The 22,055-nt window shown below is 40.8% G+C and overlaps 1 protein-coding gene across 5 annotated transcripts in view; it reads left to right on the top strand.

The window, feature by feature from the left end:
• The window catches only part of AOPEP (aminopeptidase O (putative)), a 426,177-nt gene that overhangs the window by 329,426 nt on the left and 74,696 nt on the right, over positions 1 to 22,055 (top strand). For all 5 annotated transcript variants that reach the window (XR_005067928.1, XR_005067927.1, XR_005067929.1 and 2 more), the window contains exons 12-13: positions 15,484 to 15,546; positions 15,928 to 16,002. Coding sequence is in view for 2 of the 5 variants with exons in the window: in XM_037056214.1 (XP_036912109.1) it covers positions 15,484 to 15,546; positions 15,928 to 16,002 (138 nt within the window). In the remaining 3 variants the exon portion in view is untranslated. The remainder of the gene's footprint in view (positions 1 to 15,483; positions 15,547 to 15,927; positions 16,003 to 22,055) is intronic.

The raw sequence follows: 22,055 nt of genomic DNA, 5'->3' as shown, positions 1-22,055 counted from the left end.
CCTCCAGGACATCTTTAAACATTCCAACATCTGAATTATAGGGGTACCAGAAGGGGAAGAGAAAGAGCAAGTGGAAAACTTATTTGAACAAATAATAAAAGAGAACTTCCCCAATCTGGCAAAGGCAATAGACTTCCAGGAAGTCCAGAAAGCTCAGAGAGTCCCAAAGAAATTGGACCCAAGAAGGAACACACCAAGGCACATCATAATTACATTAGCCAAGATTAAAATGAAGGAGAGAATCCTAGAAGCAGCAAGAGATAAGGGGAAAGTCACCTACAAAGGAATACCCATCAGACTGTCAGCAGATTTCTCAAAAGAGACCTTACAGGCAAGAAGGGGCTGGAAAGAAGTATTCCAAGTCATGAAATCCAAAGACCTACAGCCAAGATTGCTTTATCCAGCAAAACTTTCATTTAGAATGGAAGGACAGATAAAGTGCTTCTCAGATAAGGTCAAGTTCAAGGAGTTCATCATCACCAAGCCCTTATTATATGAAATGCTAAAGGGACTTATATAAGAAAAAGAAGATGAAAAATATGAACAGTGAAAGGACAGCAAACACACAGTTATTAACAACCACACCTAAAACAAAAGCAAACCAAGAGGACAGCTAGATCAGGAGTGGAACCATAGAAATGAAGAACACATGGAGGGTTAGCAACAGGGGAGTGGGAGGAGGAGAAGGGGGGAGAAGGTACAGAAAATAAGTAGCATAGATGGTAGGTTGAAAATAGATGGGGGGAGGGCAAGAATAGTAGGGGAAATATAGAATCTAAAGAACTTGAGACACGCGGACATAAACTAAAGGAGGGGAAATGGTGGGGGAGGGTGTGTGCAGGGTGGAGGGGAATGAAGGGAGAGAATTAGAACAACTATAATGTCATAATCAATAAAATATATTTAAAAAAAGAAAACTAAGACTAATTCTATTGCAAATTCCAGAGAAATTATATTTTTCAAATTATGAGTGCTATGAGATCCTTGGTTCCTCTTTTTCCCCTGTGTTTTTTCAACCCTCCCCCAAGGATATGTTTGTTTATTTTAAAGAGAAAGGAAGGGAGGGAGGTGAGAAGAGAGAGAGTTGGAAAGAAACATTGATCAGTCACCTCCCATATGAGCCCTGACTGGGGATTGAACCCACGACCTTGTGTGCACGGGATGACGTTCCAACTGACTGAGCCACCTGGCCAGGGTACTTAGTTCTTTTATATCAGTCAAAGCAGTTTCCATAATATGCCGTGCTTCGGGAGTTCCAATAATTTTGCTCTTATTTTTGTCTGTGGTTGGCCTCACTTTCTAAGTGACTAAATACTTTGTCAGAGATCCTTAGAGGTACAACGCTTGGATGTACCTTGGCCTCATTTGGGGCAGGGCCTGAAATGCCAATGAGTCGCCATAGTCACTCACTGTTTATCAAAGCACCTGGCCCTTCCCAGAGGCTCCTCAATGTGGTATACTGTTTGGCAGTCACAAGAGACAGGGTCCATCCTCCCAAAGAGACGTTGGTAACTGAGGTCTGTGCTAGGCATCATCTTTATATAGGAATTCTGTTTGACACTTTCCTAACGTATTGGCCTTTTCACAGCCTGAGGCACCATGATGAAATGGGAGACATTTTCCTTTGGTGCCCCAAATGAAAGCTCTGTGTCTTCCCTCTTTTCTCTCCCTTCCAAAAACTGATTTCCAGAAAGAATTCAAACCTCATTCATAGTAGCCTAAGATAAGACTTGAAGTAAACAATGAGGATGAAAGTGTTTCCTCTCCCTCGAAGATTTTCTTTGTAACCGTGGAGAAAAATCCAATATTTGCTTGGTGGACTAAGGATAAACCTAGTGTTCTGCCTTTTGGAATAGAAGGAAAGAAAGCTGGAACTACTGGTTTTGAAGTTTGTTTGGCTCAGGCCAGTTGACAGAGATGGTTGGTAGAGGCCAGTGCACACATGGGTTTTAATAAAGAAATAAGGCTGGCTGCTTTCTAGAAGCATAGCTTTGCAGGCTGAGGCTAGATCCCCTCAGGGCCACCTAGCCTAGTTATGCTGAGACCTGTTTATAAGAATCATCCAGGAAGCTGCTTGAAACTATTGATCTTGGACTTGGCCCACATGTGCTGAATGAGGATCTCCATAAGTAGGCTCAGACCTATATAGATGGAATATACAATTATGTCATATTATGGGATATATTCTGTCAAAAGAATTTTCCTTCATTTCTCAGTACAATCCAAACTCTTAGAATCCTTCAGTTTTATATTCTTCCTGAGAAGTCCAAGGATTTGGCTTTGTGGTTTAGTTTATAGGTTCAACCAAGGTGCCAAGCATTGTGTTGGGCAGTGAGCACACAAAGTGCTGCCCATGAGCTCATGGCCTGTGGGGATGTCTACAAATCAGCTCCTGTTAAAGGTGCACACAAGGGCCTCTACCTTGAGTTGGGATGTGGGGGGAAGTGCAGAGCTTGACTTCCTGTGTCTGCCGTGCTCAGTGGAGCCTGAGACTGAGTGCATTAGAAAACAACATGCCTGCAGGCTGGGGACCTGGCTGCACTCACTCGGTCACAAGTTAGCCAGCTCGTTGTGCAAGGGAACCAGTGTGATTGTCCTCAAGGTGCAAAGTCTGGTGGGCCATATTTGGACACAGGGGCCGTATTTTTACCTGTCACTAAAGTATTTTGTGTTTTTATCCGAGTTGCTTTTAATCTAAATCAGCTTGGTTCTATCCTTGCCTTAGCTTTTACAAGAACTAATAAAGAGATAATAAATGAACACAGAGAGCTCTGAGCAGTGATGACTTTAATCTAATTAACAACTGCTCTTTTTCCTGAAACTGTTCTTTAGTGGACAAAAATGTGCTTTGTGTGCACAATAATGTTAACCTCACTTTCCAGAACTTTTCATGAATGTGTATCATGCATATACATGCCCCTCTTTCCTGTATATCCAACTGAAGGTTTTGTGTAGAAAATGCAGGGTTTTATTACATCAAGCAGGCTGCTATATTTTTTGGTGTGAATAAATGCGAGTGTGTGTAGAGATTAGTGTAGGTCTTTGTCTTTAGAGAGATATAGCTACTCCTCTCGAGATGGAAATAAATTAAATAATAAATACCAGGGCACCAAAACAACGAAGGAGGAAAAGGAATTAGTCCAGCAAAAAAGTACCTTCTGAAGCATTTAAACTAAGGATGTTTCCTCTATCCTGATATTTGCTTTCAAAAGCAAATCTCAACTAGAGTCTCTGGCCTTTGCCTTCGCTTTATCCCCCTGCTGACACAGAACAGGGGAGTGTCAGCACAACCCGGAGGCAGCCAGCCAGCAAGTGTGCCACAGGTCAAGGTAACAGTCAGTGATTGTCAAACTGCGGAAGTCCAAATGTGTGTTTAAAAATTCGTATCACACACGTATCTCTTTAGGGCAGTTGTCTGCCATTTATTGGTGCTCGGTAATGGGTGTGCTCAGCCATTCAACAGAAGACCCCATCTTTCTAGGTCAGTCCTCTGTCTTGGGCCTTTAGGAGCTCAGTGGTTACTGCTTTTGATCCAGTGTAGTTATAACTACCACCAACACATCCTAAGTGGGGTCCAGACAATTTGATGCATAAAATACAGGTTGCATTATTTTGAGATTAATGAGCAAGAGTGGAGGCTGGTTGGAAGAGGAGAGTCAATTGTGTTCTAACTACTTTCCTGTTTTCACAGAACACGCTATAGTAAAGTGTTGTTCTGTGAGCTTAATCCTCTATTGGATAAAGGAGAAATTGATACAGTAGGTGCAGCTTTGGAGGCAGCCCTACACCACTAAGCTGTGTGGCCATGGTTGAGCCACTTGCCTTGTGCGAGCCCTCACTGGTTCCTTAGGGAGTGAGGGGAGATGGCCTGGGGGATGCCTAGAGTTGCTTTGCTATTTACGTCACTACATACTCTGCTCGGTACAGCCCTGTGGCCTGAGCTCGAGGAGTGCCCGGAATCCTCAGAGAGGAGGAATTTGCTTTTCCTGTGTCTTCCTTTCCTCCCTGGGAACTTGTTGAATTGCCCACGGGCAGAAAACTTCCCCTCAATTTGGAGTGGCATTGGGAGAGTTTTTCTGTGTTTCGTCCTAAATGGTGTTTTAAAATGTATACTGCAAAAAGACCCTGTTTGTGCATTTCTTTTTTCTCCCACTGGAAAATTGCTATTTAAAAGATTTTTAGGAGAAATCTTAAGTAATGATCAATCTGCAAGAGCATGTATGCTGGTTGGTCACTGAAGAATAGGCATTTGCTTGTAATTCAGATCATTTTTTCACAGATATTAACCTATTTGACCAGCAGAAGATGAAAACAAATTCGAGAGTTTTAATGTCTTGAAATTCCTGCAAATCAACAAGAACTTCAGGTGACTTTTTTGTGGACAGTAGCAACTATTATTTCTAGGATACATTTGGGGACAGAAAAATAAGTATGTACTTGTTTGTGTCTGCTGTCTAATGACCTTGGGAGGGGGGGAAAGTGCAGTGAGCTCTAGATTGCCTTTCAAAGGAAGGGAAAACACTGGGGCCAAATGCTCCAGAAGGAGCACCTCGTGTTTTTTTAACACTGTTTTATATTTAAATCATTAGAGTATTACCACTTTAAAAAATAAAAGCAAGCAGAGCCAGTAATGAAATGTTTATGAGAATAGCTCCAGTGGTCACAGCACAGCTTGCTGCAGAGCAGGGCCGTGCTGCTTCTATTGAGAGAGTGGAACCTATTCAGGGGGTGAGGCAGAAAAAGAGATGATCAAACCCAGATGCTTTCCTAAAATTATATTTTCAGTGCATTTATAAGTCTGTTACAAAGTGTGCTACATGCTAAAAATATTTTCCTTTGTAGGTCGAAGGAAATTTCAAACTGCATTGAGGGCTACAGAGATCAAATGGTTTTTCTTAAAAGTGTTAAGGGCATCCTGGTTGTTATTAGCTCCGACTTTCCAATATGACATTATTTATGCCAAAAAGCTTCACATTTCAATTCTTCTTTAATTTCAGCAACTTTGTTGGCTAAAAATGCATAGAAGGGAGGCCACAGTCAATACATCAGAAATGGGAACAAGTGACAATGGAACTGGACTGGAGAGAGCATCCTACCCCCATGGCCTGGTTCTCTAGGGAGAAGTCGCCTGCACGTCTCTCTGCCTTTTCCAAGTGTCCCCTCTCCTGTTCTCTCTGTGTTCTTTTCATTTTTCCTCACTTGTGTGTGCTGTCACTTGTCATTAGTCTGTGAAGCCAAGCAAAGATACATTCTCTTTAAGACTCTTGTTGGTCATGTTTATTACAAAGTGGGCTTCTCCTGAGTTCTCAATAGGTCTCTCCTCAGTCTGTAGTTTTCATCACTGACATTGGCTTTGTAATTGAGGGATATCTGCTAGGGTTTGGCATAAATGCTTTCAGTAAATTAAGCTGCAAATGGGTCAATACAAGAATGTATAGGTTGGGTAACTCTATATTAAATTGTGTTTTTAATTTAATTCTTTCCTCCCCCCCATAGTACTGGATATACTATTTACATATTAGAACTTCCATAATGAAAGAAAGGCTATCATTTTGTTGAGTAGGGTCTATGCTAAGTGCATTAAACATAATACTTACTACTTCACCTAGTCACAGTTACATAAGATAGACATTATTATTGTTGTTGTTCTTATACCCATTTTATAGATGAGGAAACTAAAAAGCAAATATGAGTAACTTAAAAGCCCAAGTCATTAAATATTACATTGGTTTTAACTGCATGTAGCTACTATTAGGACTTTAGATGATTTTGCATCTTGCACCTGGTCATGCTGATACCTTCAAAGAACAATATAGATATGTCAAATTTTAGTTTTATGATCTTTTTTGTAAAAACAGTAGTTTTATTGTTTTGAGTGCATGGGACCTGAAAGGGAATTATGGTCCATATCATCTTCTATAAAAAGGCAGACAGGAAAGAGAGCTTGCTTCCTCACATCCACCAGTTCTTTGGGAAGCGTCGGACACTAGTTTGCAGTGCCACCCAATGGCATTGCATCTGTGTGGTAGCCAGGTGAGGCTTTTTATCACAATGTCACAACTTGGTAGAGACCTTCGAAACTTTACTTAGGTTCAAAATTTAAGAAAACCTTTTGTTTCTGAAGGAAATGAACATTTACTGATCTATGTGCCTCTGGCTTCCTGTGCCATCTTACTTCATCCTCACAGATAACATTATCTCCATTTCACAGGTCCCAGAGGTTGTGTGACAAGCCCAAGGCTTGTCACACAGCTTTTTGGTGGCAAGGATGGAGGGTACCTAGGTCTGAGTTCTTATCACACATGGCTTTATGCAGAAACAGCCTGGCCACATTCTTAGGACTTCACTTAAAAACAACAGCAGCATATTTGTTTGTACATTAGCATGATTTCCAATGTCCTTAAACCAGGGAGTAAGACAATGAAATAAGAAATACTCAAATAGCAGGCAAACCTAAAACAGACCATAATGTTTACACTATAAATTAAAATCCAGCCCTCGCTGATGTGGCTAGTGGATTGAGTGCCCGCCTGCAAACCAAAGGGTCGCCAGTTCGATTTCCAGTAAGGGCACATGCCTGGGTTGTGGGCCAGGTCCTTGGTAGCAGGTGTTTGAGAGAGGGGCAGCCACACATTGCTGTTTCTCTCCCTTTCTTTCTCCTTTCCTTCCCCTTTCTCTAAAAATAAATAAATAAAATCTTTCTAAAAATTGAAATCCATAATTATAAAAACAGAAAGGACAGAGGATGTTAGGTTTAAGAGAGACTAATATACCTAATATTATTATAAATCTAAATTAACTGACTAGATTATTCAATTCTGCATATTTAGGAGGTGTTTAGGTTGAGTCTAATAAAGCTCTAATGTTCTTTGTGCTGCTTTTCCATCTCTCACACTACTGAACACAAAAGCTGTGTTGTGTGCAGAATGGCTGGGTTTATCCCTAGCAGAAAGAAGTTATGTTTGGTATCTAAAGAACAATAAGAGTTTGCTGCTTGGCTGATCAGTGCTGGATCGAGTTCACATTCCTGGTTCCTACTCTCACCTACACACATGGGGGTGGAAGTAGAGCAAAGGGAGGGAGGACAGATCCTTTTTTCACAGACAGAGAGAGAGAGAGAGAGAGAGATGTCAGCTGGGCTTTCCTAATATGGACACAGCCAGGCCTGGGTAGCATTAAACAAGGATTTAATCCACTGCTGGAGGACACATCCGACAAAAGTTAAAGAGATTAGCAGCCAATCAATTCTGGCCCTTCCCATTGTTTTCCTGGAACACCTCTTATATGGATCTGAATGTTTGGTGGACATTCTGGAAAATAGCTTTTTCATATGTTATTCTTATTTGGGACAGCCACCGCCCCCAACAACTGTAATAGATTTTACTTTTGTTATTCTGTGTATGTGTGTGTGTGTGATCTTCTGAATAGAGGTAGGATGATTTAGGCTCATTCTTCTTGGTTGCAAATTGCATCTTCATTGGATACTTTTTGGAGGCCAGATGACAGGCAACCCAGTCTGAGTGCCAAAGTTTTTAAAAATAGACATTGCCGATGCCTGGCCTCCAAGAAGGCCCCGTGGAGCAAGGGCTCTGCATATGCATAGATTTACAGGTGCCATACCCACTCCATCCGAGGGAGTAACCAGGAAGCTAGACGTGAGTGATTGCTTTCCACACTTGTGAAATGTCAACATATATGTTTGTGAGTTTAATTAATTATTAAGTAATATCTTTTGGAAGGCATTCCCAGAGTAGTTTTCCTATAGTATCAATGTACGGTGTCTTTTCTAAATAAGGAAGCACATTTGGTTAGAGCATGGTGTTCAAGACTCAGAGGAAGTTCAACCTGGGTTGCATCCTGCATGGCTTTGCACACAGCAAAGGGTTTTTTGGTTTTTTTTGCATTGGTACATACTATCCTTTAATCCTTGCCATTAATCTTCCAAATGCAAAATGTTTCCAGGGAATGGGTGGCAGCTGCTGACAGGATTAGAACTTGTCTGCCTGTAATAAGTGGGCACTGTCACTGCATGTACACAGCCTTCCAGGTCAACACTAAATTCAGGCTACCTGAAGGCAAGGGTCTATTGCTCAGGATCCAGAACCATATTAACCACGAACCTACAAAATACTCTACAAAGTCGACTACTTCATTCATCCTGGCCTCCTGGGTGGTATTGAGACCTTACACATCTTTTTAGTTCTTTTGTGTGTATGTGCCCAGAAGTTTATTCCTAGGTGTAAACTATCAGAAACACTATCCCAGGGAAGCCTGACAGCCCGGCTCACCCAGCCCTGCATCTGATACCTGCCCAAAGGGACTTCCTGCAATAGAACGTAAGAGGTAGCTGCCTACCATGGCATTGACCCTGAAATTCTGACGTTTTCCAAGTATCTGGAATTTGTCCATAATAACTTGTTAGAAATGGGTCATCATTATTGGTTCTCAAGACTGGCTGCCCATTGGAATCACCGGGAGGAGTGGGGATGGGGAAAGGCTTGTACAGAAAGACTCATGTCTAAGTCCCACTCTCAGAGATGAGAATCTAAGTGGTCTGGAGTGCCACCTGCACACTGGGATTTGTAACCCCCTAGTGATTTTAATAAATGGTCAGAAGTGGGAACCACCGATCCGAAGTCACTCCTACATAATTTTATATTTCACCTGTAAAACTCTTTGAGATTAGAGTGGCCATGAATATTAAGCTCCTGTAAAGAACTGCAGTCATACAGGTGTTGAGGGAGATACACTGATGCCTGTTCTGCAAAATGGAGGTTTCAGTAGACTTTTGTGGTATGGGGTTATATTTTATGGGCTATGCTTTGATCTGATCTACATAATAAGCAAATATGTGAAAGTGAGGTGGCTGTGCTAGATGGTCCTTAAGATCCTGTGCTGGAATAGAAAGAGCACCGCATTTCCCAGCAGGAGATCTCAGAGCCACACAATATGAAGTCACAAAGGTACTAAAATTCCCTGAGACTCCGTTTCTTCACCCTAAAGACAGGACTGTGTGAGACACAAATAACACAATCTGTCTGTGGAAGTGCTTTGTACACTATTCAGTTCTGTACAAAATTGGGCAAACTGGTGGTTCTTTCTACCGGTTCTATGGTTCTGTGGTCTCAGACATACAAGGTCGAGCCATTATTAATATAACAAGAACATTTTCAACACTGATGTAACCTGGCAGCCAAGAGAAGTAGACTGGAATGTGCATGGGTGAACAATGACAACCTCACTGTACTTGTCAGAAGGTGTGGTAGATGCTGTTGAGTAAGCATGTGTACTGTGTGGCTACAGCATTCAAAGTAACTGAGTGGGAAGAGCAACAAATCTACATCAAATTTTTCATTAAACTTCAACATTCCTCCACAGAAACTAGTGGGATGGTTCAGAAGGCTGCAGCTCTGGGCAACTGGTAATTGGGACCTTCATCACAACAACTCATGCTCATGTATCACATCTTGTGCAGAGTTTTTTGGCAAAATAGCAAACCACCCAGGTGACTCAGTGCCCTACAGCCTAGATTTGGCATCCTGTGACTTCTGGCTTTTCCCACAAGTAAAATTACCTTTGAAAGTAAAGAGATTTCAGAACTTCAAGGAGATGCAAGAAAATATGACAGGGCAGCTGATAGTGATTAGGAGAACTCTGTGAGATCCCAAGGTGTCTACTTTTCATGGGGCTGAGGCATCATTGTCCTATGTACAGTGTTTCCTGTATCTTGTATCTTCTTCGGTAAACGTCCATTTTTCATATTACATGGCTGGATTCCTTCTGGACAGACCTTGTATATAGCAGTATATAGCCCATCCATAGGTCCAATTTACATGCCTCTTCCTGCAATCTAAGCCAATTTCCTCCTGTTTGGGTATCTAAAGAGATAAAATACTTGGTTGGTTAACATTTTTATATTAGTCTTGCATGATGTTGGTATTTTTTAACAGTTTTTCCCTGAACTTTATAAGTGAGGTATAATTATATGTCCTTACCTTCTGTACTTCACCTCTAAGTATTGTTAATGGAGAGACGTATTAGGACCAGAAAAATTTTCCAGACCTCCTACCCACACAAAAATTTTAAAAAACTTAAAGAAAAATATAAACCAAGAATATTTTATTTATTCATACTCTTCCCTGTCCAAAACATTGTTAAGGCAGCTTCCAAAGCAAATGTAGCATGATCAGAAATAAACTGAGCCCAAGAAAAATGAAGCAGTGTGAAAATAAATGGCAGGAAAACAAGTTGGGACCAGGAATTAAATTAGCATACAATATGCTTCCCCACCCCTGCTGAAATTCCTATGCCTGTCTGCAAGTCAGGTCGGTCACAGAACACCCAGAAGAGGGCAAGGGGATCAACTGCAGTGCTCATGGGTAAAACAAACCAGTTGCCCAAGTCCAACTATTCTTGATGTTGATATTAGGAAGAAGTTTTTCCTGTGGGTCCACAAAGAAAACTACTACTTAATGTAATAAACAACCCTCTAAAACTACCCTTACGGTAAACATTGTGATGGATTTTTATGGGGCTGTTTCTTATAATGCATCTCCATAAAGGTTTGATGGCTTCTTACCAGAGTGTAATACATTAAAAAGAATTTCACAGAGTACCAGTAAGATGCTGGCCAGCCCCAGCTGTGTGGTGGTCTGTCCTAATTTTTGAGGGGCTCTTCATTTGAGGGAATCTCTGCTAGGAGTTTGGACATCAGAAAACTCTGTAAACCTCCTAATACCTGACATGTGCAGAGAACAGGGAAGAGCCTCTGTGCGGTGTGGGTGTGTTTTTCTCTGGGAGCTCAACAGCTAACGCTTCATCAGATTCAGGGCGGGGCTGGGGGTGGATGTAGAAATGGAAGAACCTTAATCCCTCAGGCAAGCTCTGTAAAAGGTTCCCAGCAATAGCGATGGCAGGTTTAAGGTTACTGAGAGGAAGAGGTTCTGTCAGCCAGGTCACTGCAACGCAAATGTGGAGTGGATTTCCTTTTTAGAAAACTCTGCTTTATAAAGATTTCCACTAAGAGGCCCATTTGGCAGAGCCAGAATCTTCTCCAGAAAGAAAATCAGTGTTCATTCTAAGACAGAGGCAACATGGACAATAACACAAATTATATATAATATTTTCTAAAAGCAATAAAAAGATATAATGGAATGTTACATTTTAAAACAATAGAGCAACATTTAAAGATGTAAACATTTGATAACTTTGCCCTCTGATCCTTACTTGTTGTTATTTGCAACTTAAACTAAACTTGATTTTATTTTCAGACCTGTCTAGACTGTTACTTTTTAACTCACCTGACTGCATGTTGAATCTAGAGACCCCTAAAGCCAGCCAAAGCTTTGGGACCTCTCTGTCTTGTCTGGTACTAAAAGACTTTTTTCACTTTTTATAGTGGACAATTTTCCCTTTCCTGTTCTCAGGGAAGTGTCATTTGCCACCTGAAGTGGTTTGGTCTAATTGAGGGGCCCCTTTGGATGCTCTTCCGGTCCTTTGGGTGAGTGACAAGGAAGGTACTGCCGCTTCCCCTTCCTTGGATGGTACCTCATCACCAGGCAGAAGCACATATCCACAGGAGCAATATGAAACTGGTATCATTATCATTTCTAGTGAAAGGAGTCATTTCTTCTCCACTAAAACAAATCAGAAGAAAGAGAAAAGGTTTTCCCTCCAAAAGTAATCTCTAGGCACTAGGTAAAGTAATGCTTTCATTTTAAAGCAATGGCATTTTCCCTTAGCCTTTGAAATTGTCTTCAGCTATTCTAAACTGCTTTGACAAGAAAGTTTCCTAGAACAACTCTCTTTCAAAACCTGCGTCTCTACTGGATGAAGCATTTTTCAAGATATAATTAAAATAGAAAACATCTGTTTTGAAAGACAACTTTAAAGTACCTTCACCACATTCTCTGAAATAGTTATTACAGAATCCATTCCTGGCTACAGAATTCCATGTTTTAAAGACTTCTTCCCCCAGTTTCTCCACACCCTACCTTCTTTGGGATCAGCCTATGAAGAACGGGAGACTGACACAGACAAAAGGAGAAATGTATTGAGGTTATATTGAACACAATCAATAAGAATTAATTTTTCCAGTGTCATGCAATAGGTTCATATGTCATTCTAGATTAAATTCAGCTCCTAGTACTGTTTTAGAATATAACTTTAGTGATCCATACAGGAAAGAGTTGGGAATCTTTATTTCTCGTTTCTTTTTATTTAAAAAAGAGATCATTTTAGAAGTAACCTGGCAGTGTAACTGATGTCCTGTTGTTTGTTCTTTTCAAAAAATGCATAATTCTATGTTGTTTACAAATTAAGGTATTTTAGTGGAGAAACAAGCAGGAGTTCATTAGAAGAATCTTCATTTAAATCTCCCCTCCTTGAAATTTCATATGCTGTTCATTCAGTCATTCCTGCCTTTAGCCTTACAATCAGTTACTTAACATATTTATTGAGCACCTGTGTACAAGGCAGTGTTTTTAGTGATTGGATAAAAACCAATTAACAAAAGACAGGATCTCTTTCTTCCTGGATCTTAAAGTCTAGTCAGGGAAAATAGACATTCAATAAATTAATTTTAAAATAGTTATAATGGAACTGTACAATACAAAGAGTGAACCCTAATGTAAACTCTGGACTTCAGTTAATAATAATGTATCAGATGTGGTTTGTCAGTTGTAACAAATGCCCCACAAGAATGCAAGATGTGAGTAATGAAAGAAAGTGTGTTATGTTGGCATATGGGAACTCTGGGCCTTCTGTGTAGATTTTTCTAACTATTGTAAAAAAAATAAAGTCCCTTAATTAAAAAAAATAAATTATAGATAGCTATAAAAAAGATGAGCACTTTATAAGAAGTTAATGGCATACTAACAGAAAGAATATTGGGGTAACATAACTTGGATTAGAGAATGAGGAAAGACCTTTATGGAGGGAAAAGTATTGTTTAAGACCAGTACTAGAAAATAAGTCCTCCTTATTTTCTAATAAGTCTACTTATTAGATAGTCTACTTATTAGAAAATAAGTAGAGGCCCTCCAGGCAAAGAGGAGGAAACACCAGTAGAGCAAAGTGATACCATCTGAACTATCTTTGTAAATGTCACCTGTGTTTCTCTGTGGAGGAGGTATTGTGCAGGTAGGGTGCGAAGGCAGGAGTACAAAGGAAACAGAAAAGAAAAATTAGGAAGCGGTAAGAATGGGCCACAACTTTCCCTACTCACTCGAAGTATTAGAAAACCAGAGTGACAGTAGGCTGTTTTCCTTGGCTCAGCTTTCTCCAGAAGTCATCAGGTTTTCCTTGGGCTGGGTGCTAGGAAGAAAGGCAACTACCAGTGGCAGCAAGGTGGGGTTCCTAAACCTCAATTCGGAAGGTCTTTCCAGTGGCTTGTTGGGATTTACAGAATGAGGAATGATTGTGTGTTTGATTGGGAATACAGCTAGATGAGCACTGTAAGGGGGGAAAAGCCTCAGGTACTAACTACCCGGCTGTAGCAACAGATTTTCATAGAAGTCTGTATGTGGTTTAATTTGCAATAATTATCTTTATTTCTGCTACTGGATTGTTGGAATTTATATTTTGGTTTTGTTTCTTAAAAGACTACACATTTTAAAATTGTTGATAAATCAACTGAGGACACTTAAGAAAGGCCCATTTAGGCAGGGCACTGGTTCAGTATATCAATATTCAACTGTTCCTATCAGAGTTCTTAGGGATGGTGAATTCCCAAGGAAAACAACTCTAGTGGGTACATGTCAGACTGTTATAGATGTCTATAGATTCTGGAACTGTTATTAGTAGCATGGAAGCTGAAATAGTCAAAAGTTTTATTTCCATGTAAAATTAAGTAGCTCTGCAATTACATAATTCACTTCATTTTAAAATTTTACCTACCTAAGTGCACTTGATTTTTGCAAGGCATTAACTATTTTTATGCATTTTCACAGCTGAAAATTTGAATGATGATTATACATTATATATAAGAACATTTGATAACATTGAAAAGTCTTTAGCAAATCAGCATGGAGTCATAGAACTTAGTTAATGGGTACAAAATGGTTAATATGTCTGCATGACTATAGTTTCTGTTTTTTGCATTCCCAGAAACACAAACACCAAGTCAGTAATCCCCCATTTGAGAAGGCAGGCCTGTTGTTTATTTTAGGAATGGAAGTGCATCATCATTTTTTTTATGTAGTTCACTTGTGAATATGGGATGAAGCCGTAAAATAAAGTTTTCCACTGTAATGTCTCCAGTAAGAAGCTCCTCTTTGTGTAAAATAGTCCATGGCAAAGTTGCTTCTATTTAAAGTAGTGAGTTTTTCTTGGCTTTGATCTAAAGCTTTTGATCTCGAAAAGGATAGAGTAGCAATAAAGAGGGGGCAAGGCAGATTTTTCTTTAAAGAAATACGAAAAGTTAAACGGGTGGTCAAGATCAGCAAATACGCATGCGACTGGACCCTTCTCCCCAAAGCGCTCGCACCCACTCTGGTTCAGCAAATTTCTGACGCGACTTTGAAGAAAGCCTTTGGGGGTCAGAGAAAAAAACTTGGGGTACCACATACTTTAGTAAATTAAATGCAAACTTCCCTAATTAGGAAACTAGTCTACCTTTTACATTCTCCCCAGTCGCTTAGCCGGTTAACGCGCAGGGCGAGTGCGTGCCGGCTTTGCTTAGGGCGAACTGGCTCTCGCGGAGCGCAGTGAGAGCTCGGGGCTCGCCTTTTACGTACTCTTTGCTTCCAACCCCGGGAGGTCACCTGCCTCCGCCTTGGAGTACGAAGGGGCCACTGAAAAACGCCTTGTTAATGGCGTATAATCCATTCCTGGGTAAAACTCCATTAGGAAAGTTCCTTTCCCTCCGCGAAGGCCATGTGGACACTTAGGTTTCTGACCAGAGGAGTGAGTTCAGACTGGTTGCGGGGCTGAGGACGCTTCTCTTGCTCACGGGCGGGCAACAGTTCTGCTCCCTAAGCGGCCACAAACCGTACCCCCGGTAATCAACGCCCGCAAGGGTGAGGGCTGGAAAGGTAAAACCTGCGTGCCCGGGGCAGTCCGCGCGTGAGAGTGCAGGAGCGCGGCCGCCGGTCTGATCCGCGAGACGACGAAAGATGTTTCTAGAGAACAATAAAATCGCTGGCACGCCGACGGGGGCGGGGGCGGGGGCGACCTGCGGGGAGCGCGTCTCAGCGCCTATACCTTTAAGGCAGGCCCCGCCCAGCCCAGTGCCCGCCTGTCGCTGGAGCTGCTGCTCCGGCCCCGCGCTGCCCGCCGCCCGCTCTTCCCCTTAGGTGTTGCGGGCCTTGAGTGCCCGTTTATCTCCAGGCGGGGCGGTCGGCGGTCCCTGGGCTCCCGCGCCCGGCTCCCAGTCTCACCTACGGCGGGCGAGGTCTAGGGTTTTAGCGCCGAGGTGGTGGGGCGCGAGGGAGGGAGGCTGGGGCTACTCCTGGGGTAAACTTGATTGTCCCCTTCCCCCCGCAGCCACTGCAGACTGAGCTCCAGGCCGGGGTGGAGTGCGGGCTTGTGCGGCAAGTGGACGCAGAGGTGAGTGCCGGCGGCACGGTCCTTGCGGTCTTCTCCTTTCAGGGGCGGTGCGTCCCGCACCGTATTGCCCCAGCGGAGACCCCGGTGGGTAGGCTGGCCCTGTTTCGTGGGCGACCCCCGCACAAGGGTGGCAACGCGGGCCCAAGACGGAGGGATCGGCTAGTGGAAGGTCACGGCCTCGGCGCGCCACAGATCCGCGCGCTCCTAGGCTCCCTACGTTCCCTACGCAGAGGCTTCCTGTCTCGTGCCGGCGGGCTCCTTTGGTTTCCCCCAGGTGAATCCTCGAAGGTTGCGTGGCGAGGCCGTGGAGCGTTTCTCACGCTGAGGGGCGGCCCTCAGGACCTGGTCCTGTTAAAATGCTCTGTGGTTTTTGAACTTCAGGTGGCGAAATGGAATCAACTGAACCGGAGACCCCGAAAACGGAAACGAAGGGGGACGGAAGAAGTGTTTGAGAAGGTAGGGGTCCCCGAAAGAGCATTGGGTGGAGTTCTTCGCAAGTCTCCCTGTCCGCCCCAGAGGGCTTGGTCACGAAAGAGTAGCACTTTTTTAAAGTTTAAATTAAATGTATAGTGGACAGTGAACTTGTGTGGCTACATCTGTAGAAATATTGGCTGGTAATTCTAATGATTGTCAGCATACTAGGTTGTCGTGAAGTAAGATTTGTTTCATGACTATTAAGTAGAGCAACAGGACATACCCATTGGTGGATTCCATTATCATATTAGTCCAGTAGTATTTTTTATGGCATTGTTATCTCTAAATAAAGGGGGAGACTTCTGAATAAATCACCCACAGTATTGAGCTTCTCTGGTTGTGACACAGTAATACACTCCCTCATTCAGGCTTTAGAGTATTCTCAGAAATGGAGAGAGAGGCTGAAAAAAGTGGATTACTTTTGTAAAGTAAATGAGAAATTTGTTTCTCTGAATTTAGAATTTCAGTGTTATTTGGCAGAAGTTTGGCCTACATATTTCCTCCTGAAATTGTATTAAGTTAAAGCTTGATTTGTTACTGTGGTAAATATTGTGAAATAAGGTAAGTAGTCTGTTGTTTTCTAAGTGATTTTTATTGAAAATTCTACAAAGTGAATAATGTTACAGCAGATATGATTTTTGTTGCTTTTTAAAATTATTTTAAGTGTTGTTTTTGGTTTTTGATAGCACCAAGGGATTAAAATAGCAGTGTGTTGTTTTTCTGCTGCTAGAATGTATGATGAATCATTCCTGATTCTGAAGCCAAATTCTTGCTGATAGCATTGCTGCCAACTTCTGTGATGTGTTGCCTTAGTATGGGCATTGCAGTGTCTGAGAATGTGCACAAAGCACATCATAATAATGAAGGTGATATCAAAGTCCCAGAGTGCATTCAAGGATACAAGGACGACTCTAAGAGAATTGGATAAGAAAGTAGCCTAGGATTATAATCATCTGTAGCTAGAGATTCAGTATGTCACTTCATTTAAGCAGTAATAGAAAAAGTTGGCATTTTGAACAGACTTAAGTTTTCTGACCATGTGGTGGTCGGTTGGTGTTTTTAAAAATGTTTGTGAATTGAGGAATGAGATTATAAAATGTACAAAGGAGGAAAAAGAATTATGGTATGCTTAGTATCTAAACAAATATTTTCTAGTTATTATTTTTAAGCCAAATATAGGATTATCCCAGCACACAATGTGTCATGCATAAAAGAAGGGGAAGCCATTGTCTTTGTGAATTACTAGGTGCTGTCACTACCAAAATCTGAACTTGAAGTAACCATATCTGTGACACCCATGATCTGACCACTGCCTTCTGAGAATGAGAAGGGGGTGGGGGGGAAACTGAGGAATATTTCTATCAAGAAAAGTAGGAGTTCTTTGCTGAACTTTGGCCTTGAAAGAGTGTATTGTGTTAGAATTTATGGGGAGAAGGCATGTATATTTGCCTTTTCTTCTTAGGAAATGTGGGTAGTAGTCTTACAGAGGTTACAAAAATGAAGTAATTTGGGACCAACCTGCTGAAATGCCTTTCAAGGAACGAAGCTTAAAGCTGACTAGCTTTAAAGGTGGATGGGAATTTTTGAAGTTGTCAGAAAATAATTATGGGTATCTGCAGTCTTTCCTTCTGACTGTACAGCAGCCGAACCTCTTGCCCGCTGTCTGCCTCAACCATGCCCAGGAGAGGGTTTGAAGCTTGCTGAGGCAAAGCGTGCAGTATTTTCAAGGGCAAGATGAAAGGGAGTGTAGTCAGCACCCAAGGCACAGAGGTTACCCTGTGCAGGTGTGTCCACTGATTGCTCCAGTGTCTACTCCAAAATACACATGGAATTCTGTGTGTAATGAATATTCAAACCAAGGTCATGCATTAACCTTCTGCCAGAATTTGAACCTGTTTAGGAATCTAGGTAGTTAACTTACTGTGGAGTTCACTCAATTTTTTTAAATGTCTACCATGCCACAAGTGAAGATCAGTCGATTTCTCTTTTTTCACGTATCTACTATATTTTTCTACCACATGAAAACGATGATCATTTCTGTCGTATTCATTTTATATTACTGTAACATAAGAGCCTGGATTTGAGTCCTTTCTGGTATATGTATGTTTTAAATCCAGCGGTTTTCTATATTTGCTTGCTTTGTTTCTTTGCCCTGTTTCTCCCCAACGCCACCACCCTTAGCCTCCATCTCTTAGTCTCTGTCTGCATCTTCTGGTCTCACACAAGATTCAGTGTGCCTGAGTGAACTTGGTTAACTATTCTGTATTCAACTCTGCTAGAGTCATAACATTTTCCTCTCTGATATTTACTGGCTTGTGGAAAGCATTCTTCTGACCTGCTTGAGGGAGGAAAACAGGAATGGTGCAAGGCAAGGGTCTGGAACTGGCACTGGGCAGGGAATTACATGTAAAAAATGTAATCTTACAGGAGATATTGGTATTCTCCCTTAAAGGTGCTAAGCACAGCCTGCTGTAACTTGAAATACTGTACTAGTTGAGTTTTTCAGAGAACTCAGAAGGGGAAGCAAAACAAACATGCTCTGTGCTCAGCTCTGGGTAAAAATAACGAATAATGAGATAAAGTACACTGGGTGACTGAGACGTACCACCCAGAGAAGTGGTTTAAAATGCTGTGACCCTTCCTGGCCTGTTCTGTTGTGTTGTGTCATTCCCATCCCCCCTCCCAGCGCCCCGACCCCTTGTCTTTTTGCTGCCTCACTCACTTTCATATCTTATCTTTCTGAAGATACACCATTCTCTTAATGCATCTTCTATCACCTGTGACGTTTATTTTCATTTTATTTCATCTTCATATTTTAGTGCTTCTCTACTGGAATAACTGAATTCCTTTATACTGTTTTTTGTTTTCATTTAAAATTGACAAAACTCACCTGTTTTGCTTCTGGTCCTTAGGTGCTTTCTCCTTACATTCTGATATTCTTCCTTTTTCATTATTTTTAGTTCTTTTTGTTTAGTTTGAACAATTTGTGCAACAGAAAGGCAAGGGGAACATGAGCAACTACTACACAAAGAACAGTCAGGACAAATGGCTCAGCCTGTTCTGCAGGGCTGCTTAAACAATGGGGTTTGCAACAATGAGTTGTATAATGTGTAGTTTTAAAAATAATGTTAACAGATTTTACTAAATGGCTATTGGCTTTGGAAGGACCCCCATTTTTGGTCTGTTTTTATCTTTAACTGACTCAAAGAGAATAAAAATTACATATCACATTCAAAGATTAAAAATAATACAATATTTTAAGTAAGTATATGCATGTAAATAAGGTTTTAAATAATTCTTTGATTGGTATTCTGTAGAATAATATTTTCTGAAGTTGTATATTTAAGAAAAATAAATGAATGCCACATAATTCCTTTAAAGGAAGAAGATTCCGCTTTTCAGATTCAAAAGAAGCACCCTTTCTACTTTATGCATTATCTAATAATATATGGAGAACAAATTTTAAAATACTCATTTCTGGTTATCAGAATATATGATGGTGTCAGAAATATTCATTGATATACTGTTAAAACATTGAAAATTCAAAAATATTAAGGCTGACCATTATCATTAGTAAGCGGTCCTTTATGTGTGCTGGTTTCCAAGTGCGTGGTCTCCGAGAGGGTGCGGTTGCCTGGCCTCTGTTGCGATTAGTCATAAAGAACACAAGGTGCACGTGTTTTCCAGCAAAAGCACCCTTTAAGCTTCATATTCTTTTCTGTCAGAATCTGAAAAAAACAATGCTCTTGGGCATAAAATTACTTAGAATTTGGTGATACTTTCCTTGATATAGCAAAGTGAAACATAAAAATACCTAGAAAGGTGGTTTTGAAAAGTGGACTTTATGTTATTTGGTGGCTGTTTCAGTTGGAGCCAAATTATAAATTCTGTTTTCTGAGCCTTTGAGGAAAAAAACTCTGGGACTGTTTTCTTTTTGATAATCTTCCTAAATTGTACAGCATTGTTACTCAGCTTTTATTTTATTTGTTCTTTTCATACACTTGATTCAGAACTGCAGTCAATGATCATCTTAATATGAATAATAATTCATAGGAGATTTTAAAAACTGTGTTTAAAACCCAGCTTGGTTTATGCATTTTACCACATTTATTGCTTTTTAAAAATTTTTATACCTTCTAAGAGAATGTTTTTGTTATAATTCTAGTATTAAAATATTCAACATGAGAAAGATAGGTACAGATTTTAAAGTATTTAAAACAGTGCTTTACTGCTGTTTGCTTTTTGTGCCAGAGGTGTGTTTTATATTTGGTTTATGATTTCTGGAAAAGAATATTTAACACTAGTAAAAATTATCTTTTTCTTGAACCCCCATAATAGCACACAGCAACTGTGTGCTTGACTCCTGAGCGATCAAACTACAAAGCCTGGCAGAATGGCACCAGATGAATTCCGGGAGTGCTGAGCCAAGAGCCCCTCCACTGTATGGGAATTACTTGGCAGTTAACAAAATGGGAACAAAATGGGTGGCATGGACATGGGCATTTATGTTGAGTGATTTCCCAGGCATGGGTACCCTTGCCTCTTTTGGAAAGTGCTCCTGCTCTTCATGACTATCCTGTATTTATAGAGCTGTAATCTCTTATAATAGCTTCATTGATACTTGATCTCCATAGAAAAGCATTATGGATTCTACCGAGCCACAGCTCTTGAGGCACCAGCCACCCTCCCCTGGAGCCCGCCCTGTCTGTGAGTGGCTTTGTGTCCTGGGTTGTACTTATTGTGCCTTTGGATGACAACTTACTTGAGTGATGGGGGGAGACAGTGTAATTTATTAAAAGTAATTACAAAGAAACCAAACAAAAGGAGTAATTATAGCACTGTTATTAGGCAATTTGTTATTTTATTGAAATATTTGGAACTTGGTCTTATGAGTGGGTCTCTGTTTTTTCCTTGTGAATCCCTAACTAATACATAATTTATTAAACTGTATAACCCAAGTCTCAAGTTAGATCTAGTTTCACAAGATCTTGGCTTTTCTTTACCTTTTTTTTTTAAAGCTGGACCAAGGAAGAATTGCTGAGAAAATGTGTTTTTGGTAGCCTCAGGAAGGAAGTCTCATCCCTATAATTTTATGCCATAAAATTTTCATCTGTTCCATAGATTTATTTTTTTAAGAATCTGCAGTTTAAAAATGTTCTGAGAAATCTGAGTGTACTAAAATTCCTTCCCATTTCAACTAGCATAACGGGAAATTAAAGAATAGTCATCCACTTACCCTCACACACTTATTTACATATTTTAAAAAGAGCTATTCATATAATAATAGCTGACACTTGTCATGTGTCAAGTACTGTGCTGCTAAGTGCTTTCTGTGTATCAGCTCATGTAAATGTACATTAAACCAGCAGTATGATACAAGGATGTTGTAGACTGAGTCAAATGCTTTATGAAAGTAGGTGAGGTACAAAGAAATCAAATAATTACTGTAGAAAAGAATGCTTTGGCCAAGATGTAAAAATTCTTTTTAACCCAGGCTATTGACAGTCCTAGACCACCAGCATAAAGCACACATTTCTAAATTAGGAAAATCCCAACCAGCATGTCTTTTGAAAGCACTTGAAAGTGTGCAGGTAATTACACTGTTGTTGATTTTAGCAGATTTGATGCCAGCAGCCAGCAGCTCTTCTCTGCCATGGAAGATGAAAGGCATTTTAATATAAAGCATAAGAGTTTATTTGGATGGAAAAGGGAAGCAGGCAGAGAAAAATTTTGTGACTTTTTAGTTACTTTTATAGGAAGCAGTAGTTATGTTCCTATGACAGAATGCTTTACTTGGCAATCATTCTCATCTTAGGCATTTTAATGAGCTCCGGTTTTGTGCCTGGTATCATATGGCATTAATAAGATGCATTATTTTACTAGCACCTACTGGTGTTGGTGTAGTTTAGGGCCTGTCTTTGTTTCCATTAATCTATTTTAGGAGGCGGACACTATCATGTATCTTTAAGTCCAGCAATGTGTATTTCATTGATATTTCTGGGTGTTTGTACACAGGAAAAATGACACCCAAGCCT

The sequence above is a fragment of the Sturnira hondurensis genome, unplaced genomic scaffold, assembly GCF_014824575.4.
Source record: "Sturnira hondurensis isolate 20B ecotype Veracruz unplaced genomic scaffold, ASM1482457v3 Scaffold0008860, whole genome shotgun sequence".
NCBI lineage: Eukaryota > Metazoa > Chordata > Mammalia > Chiroptera > Phyllostomidae > Sturnira > Sturnira hondurensis.
This window is presented reverse-complemented; position numbering and strand designations above follow the sequence as displayed.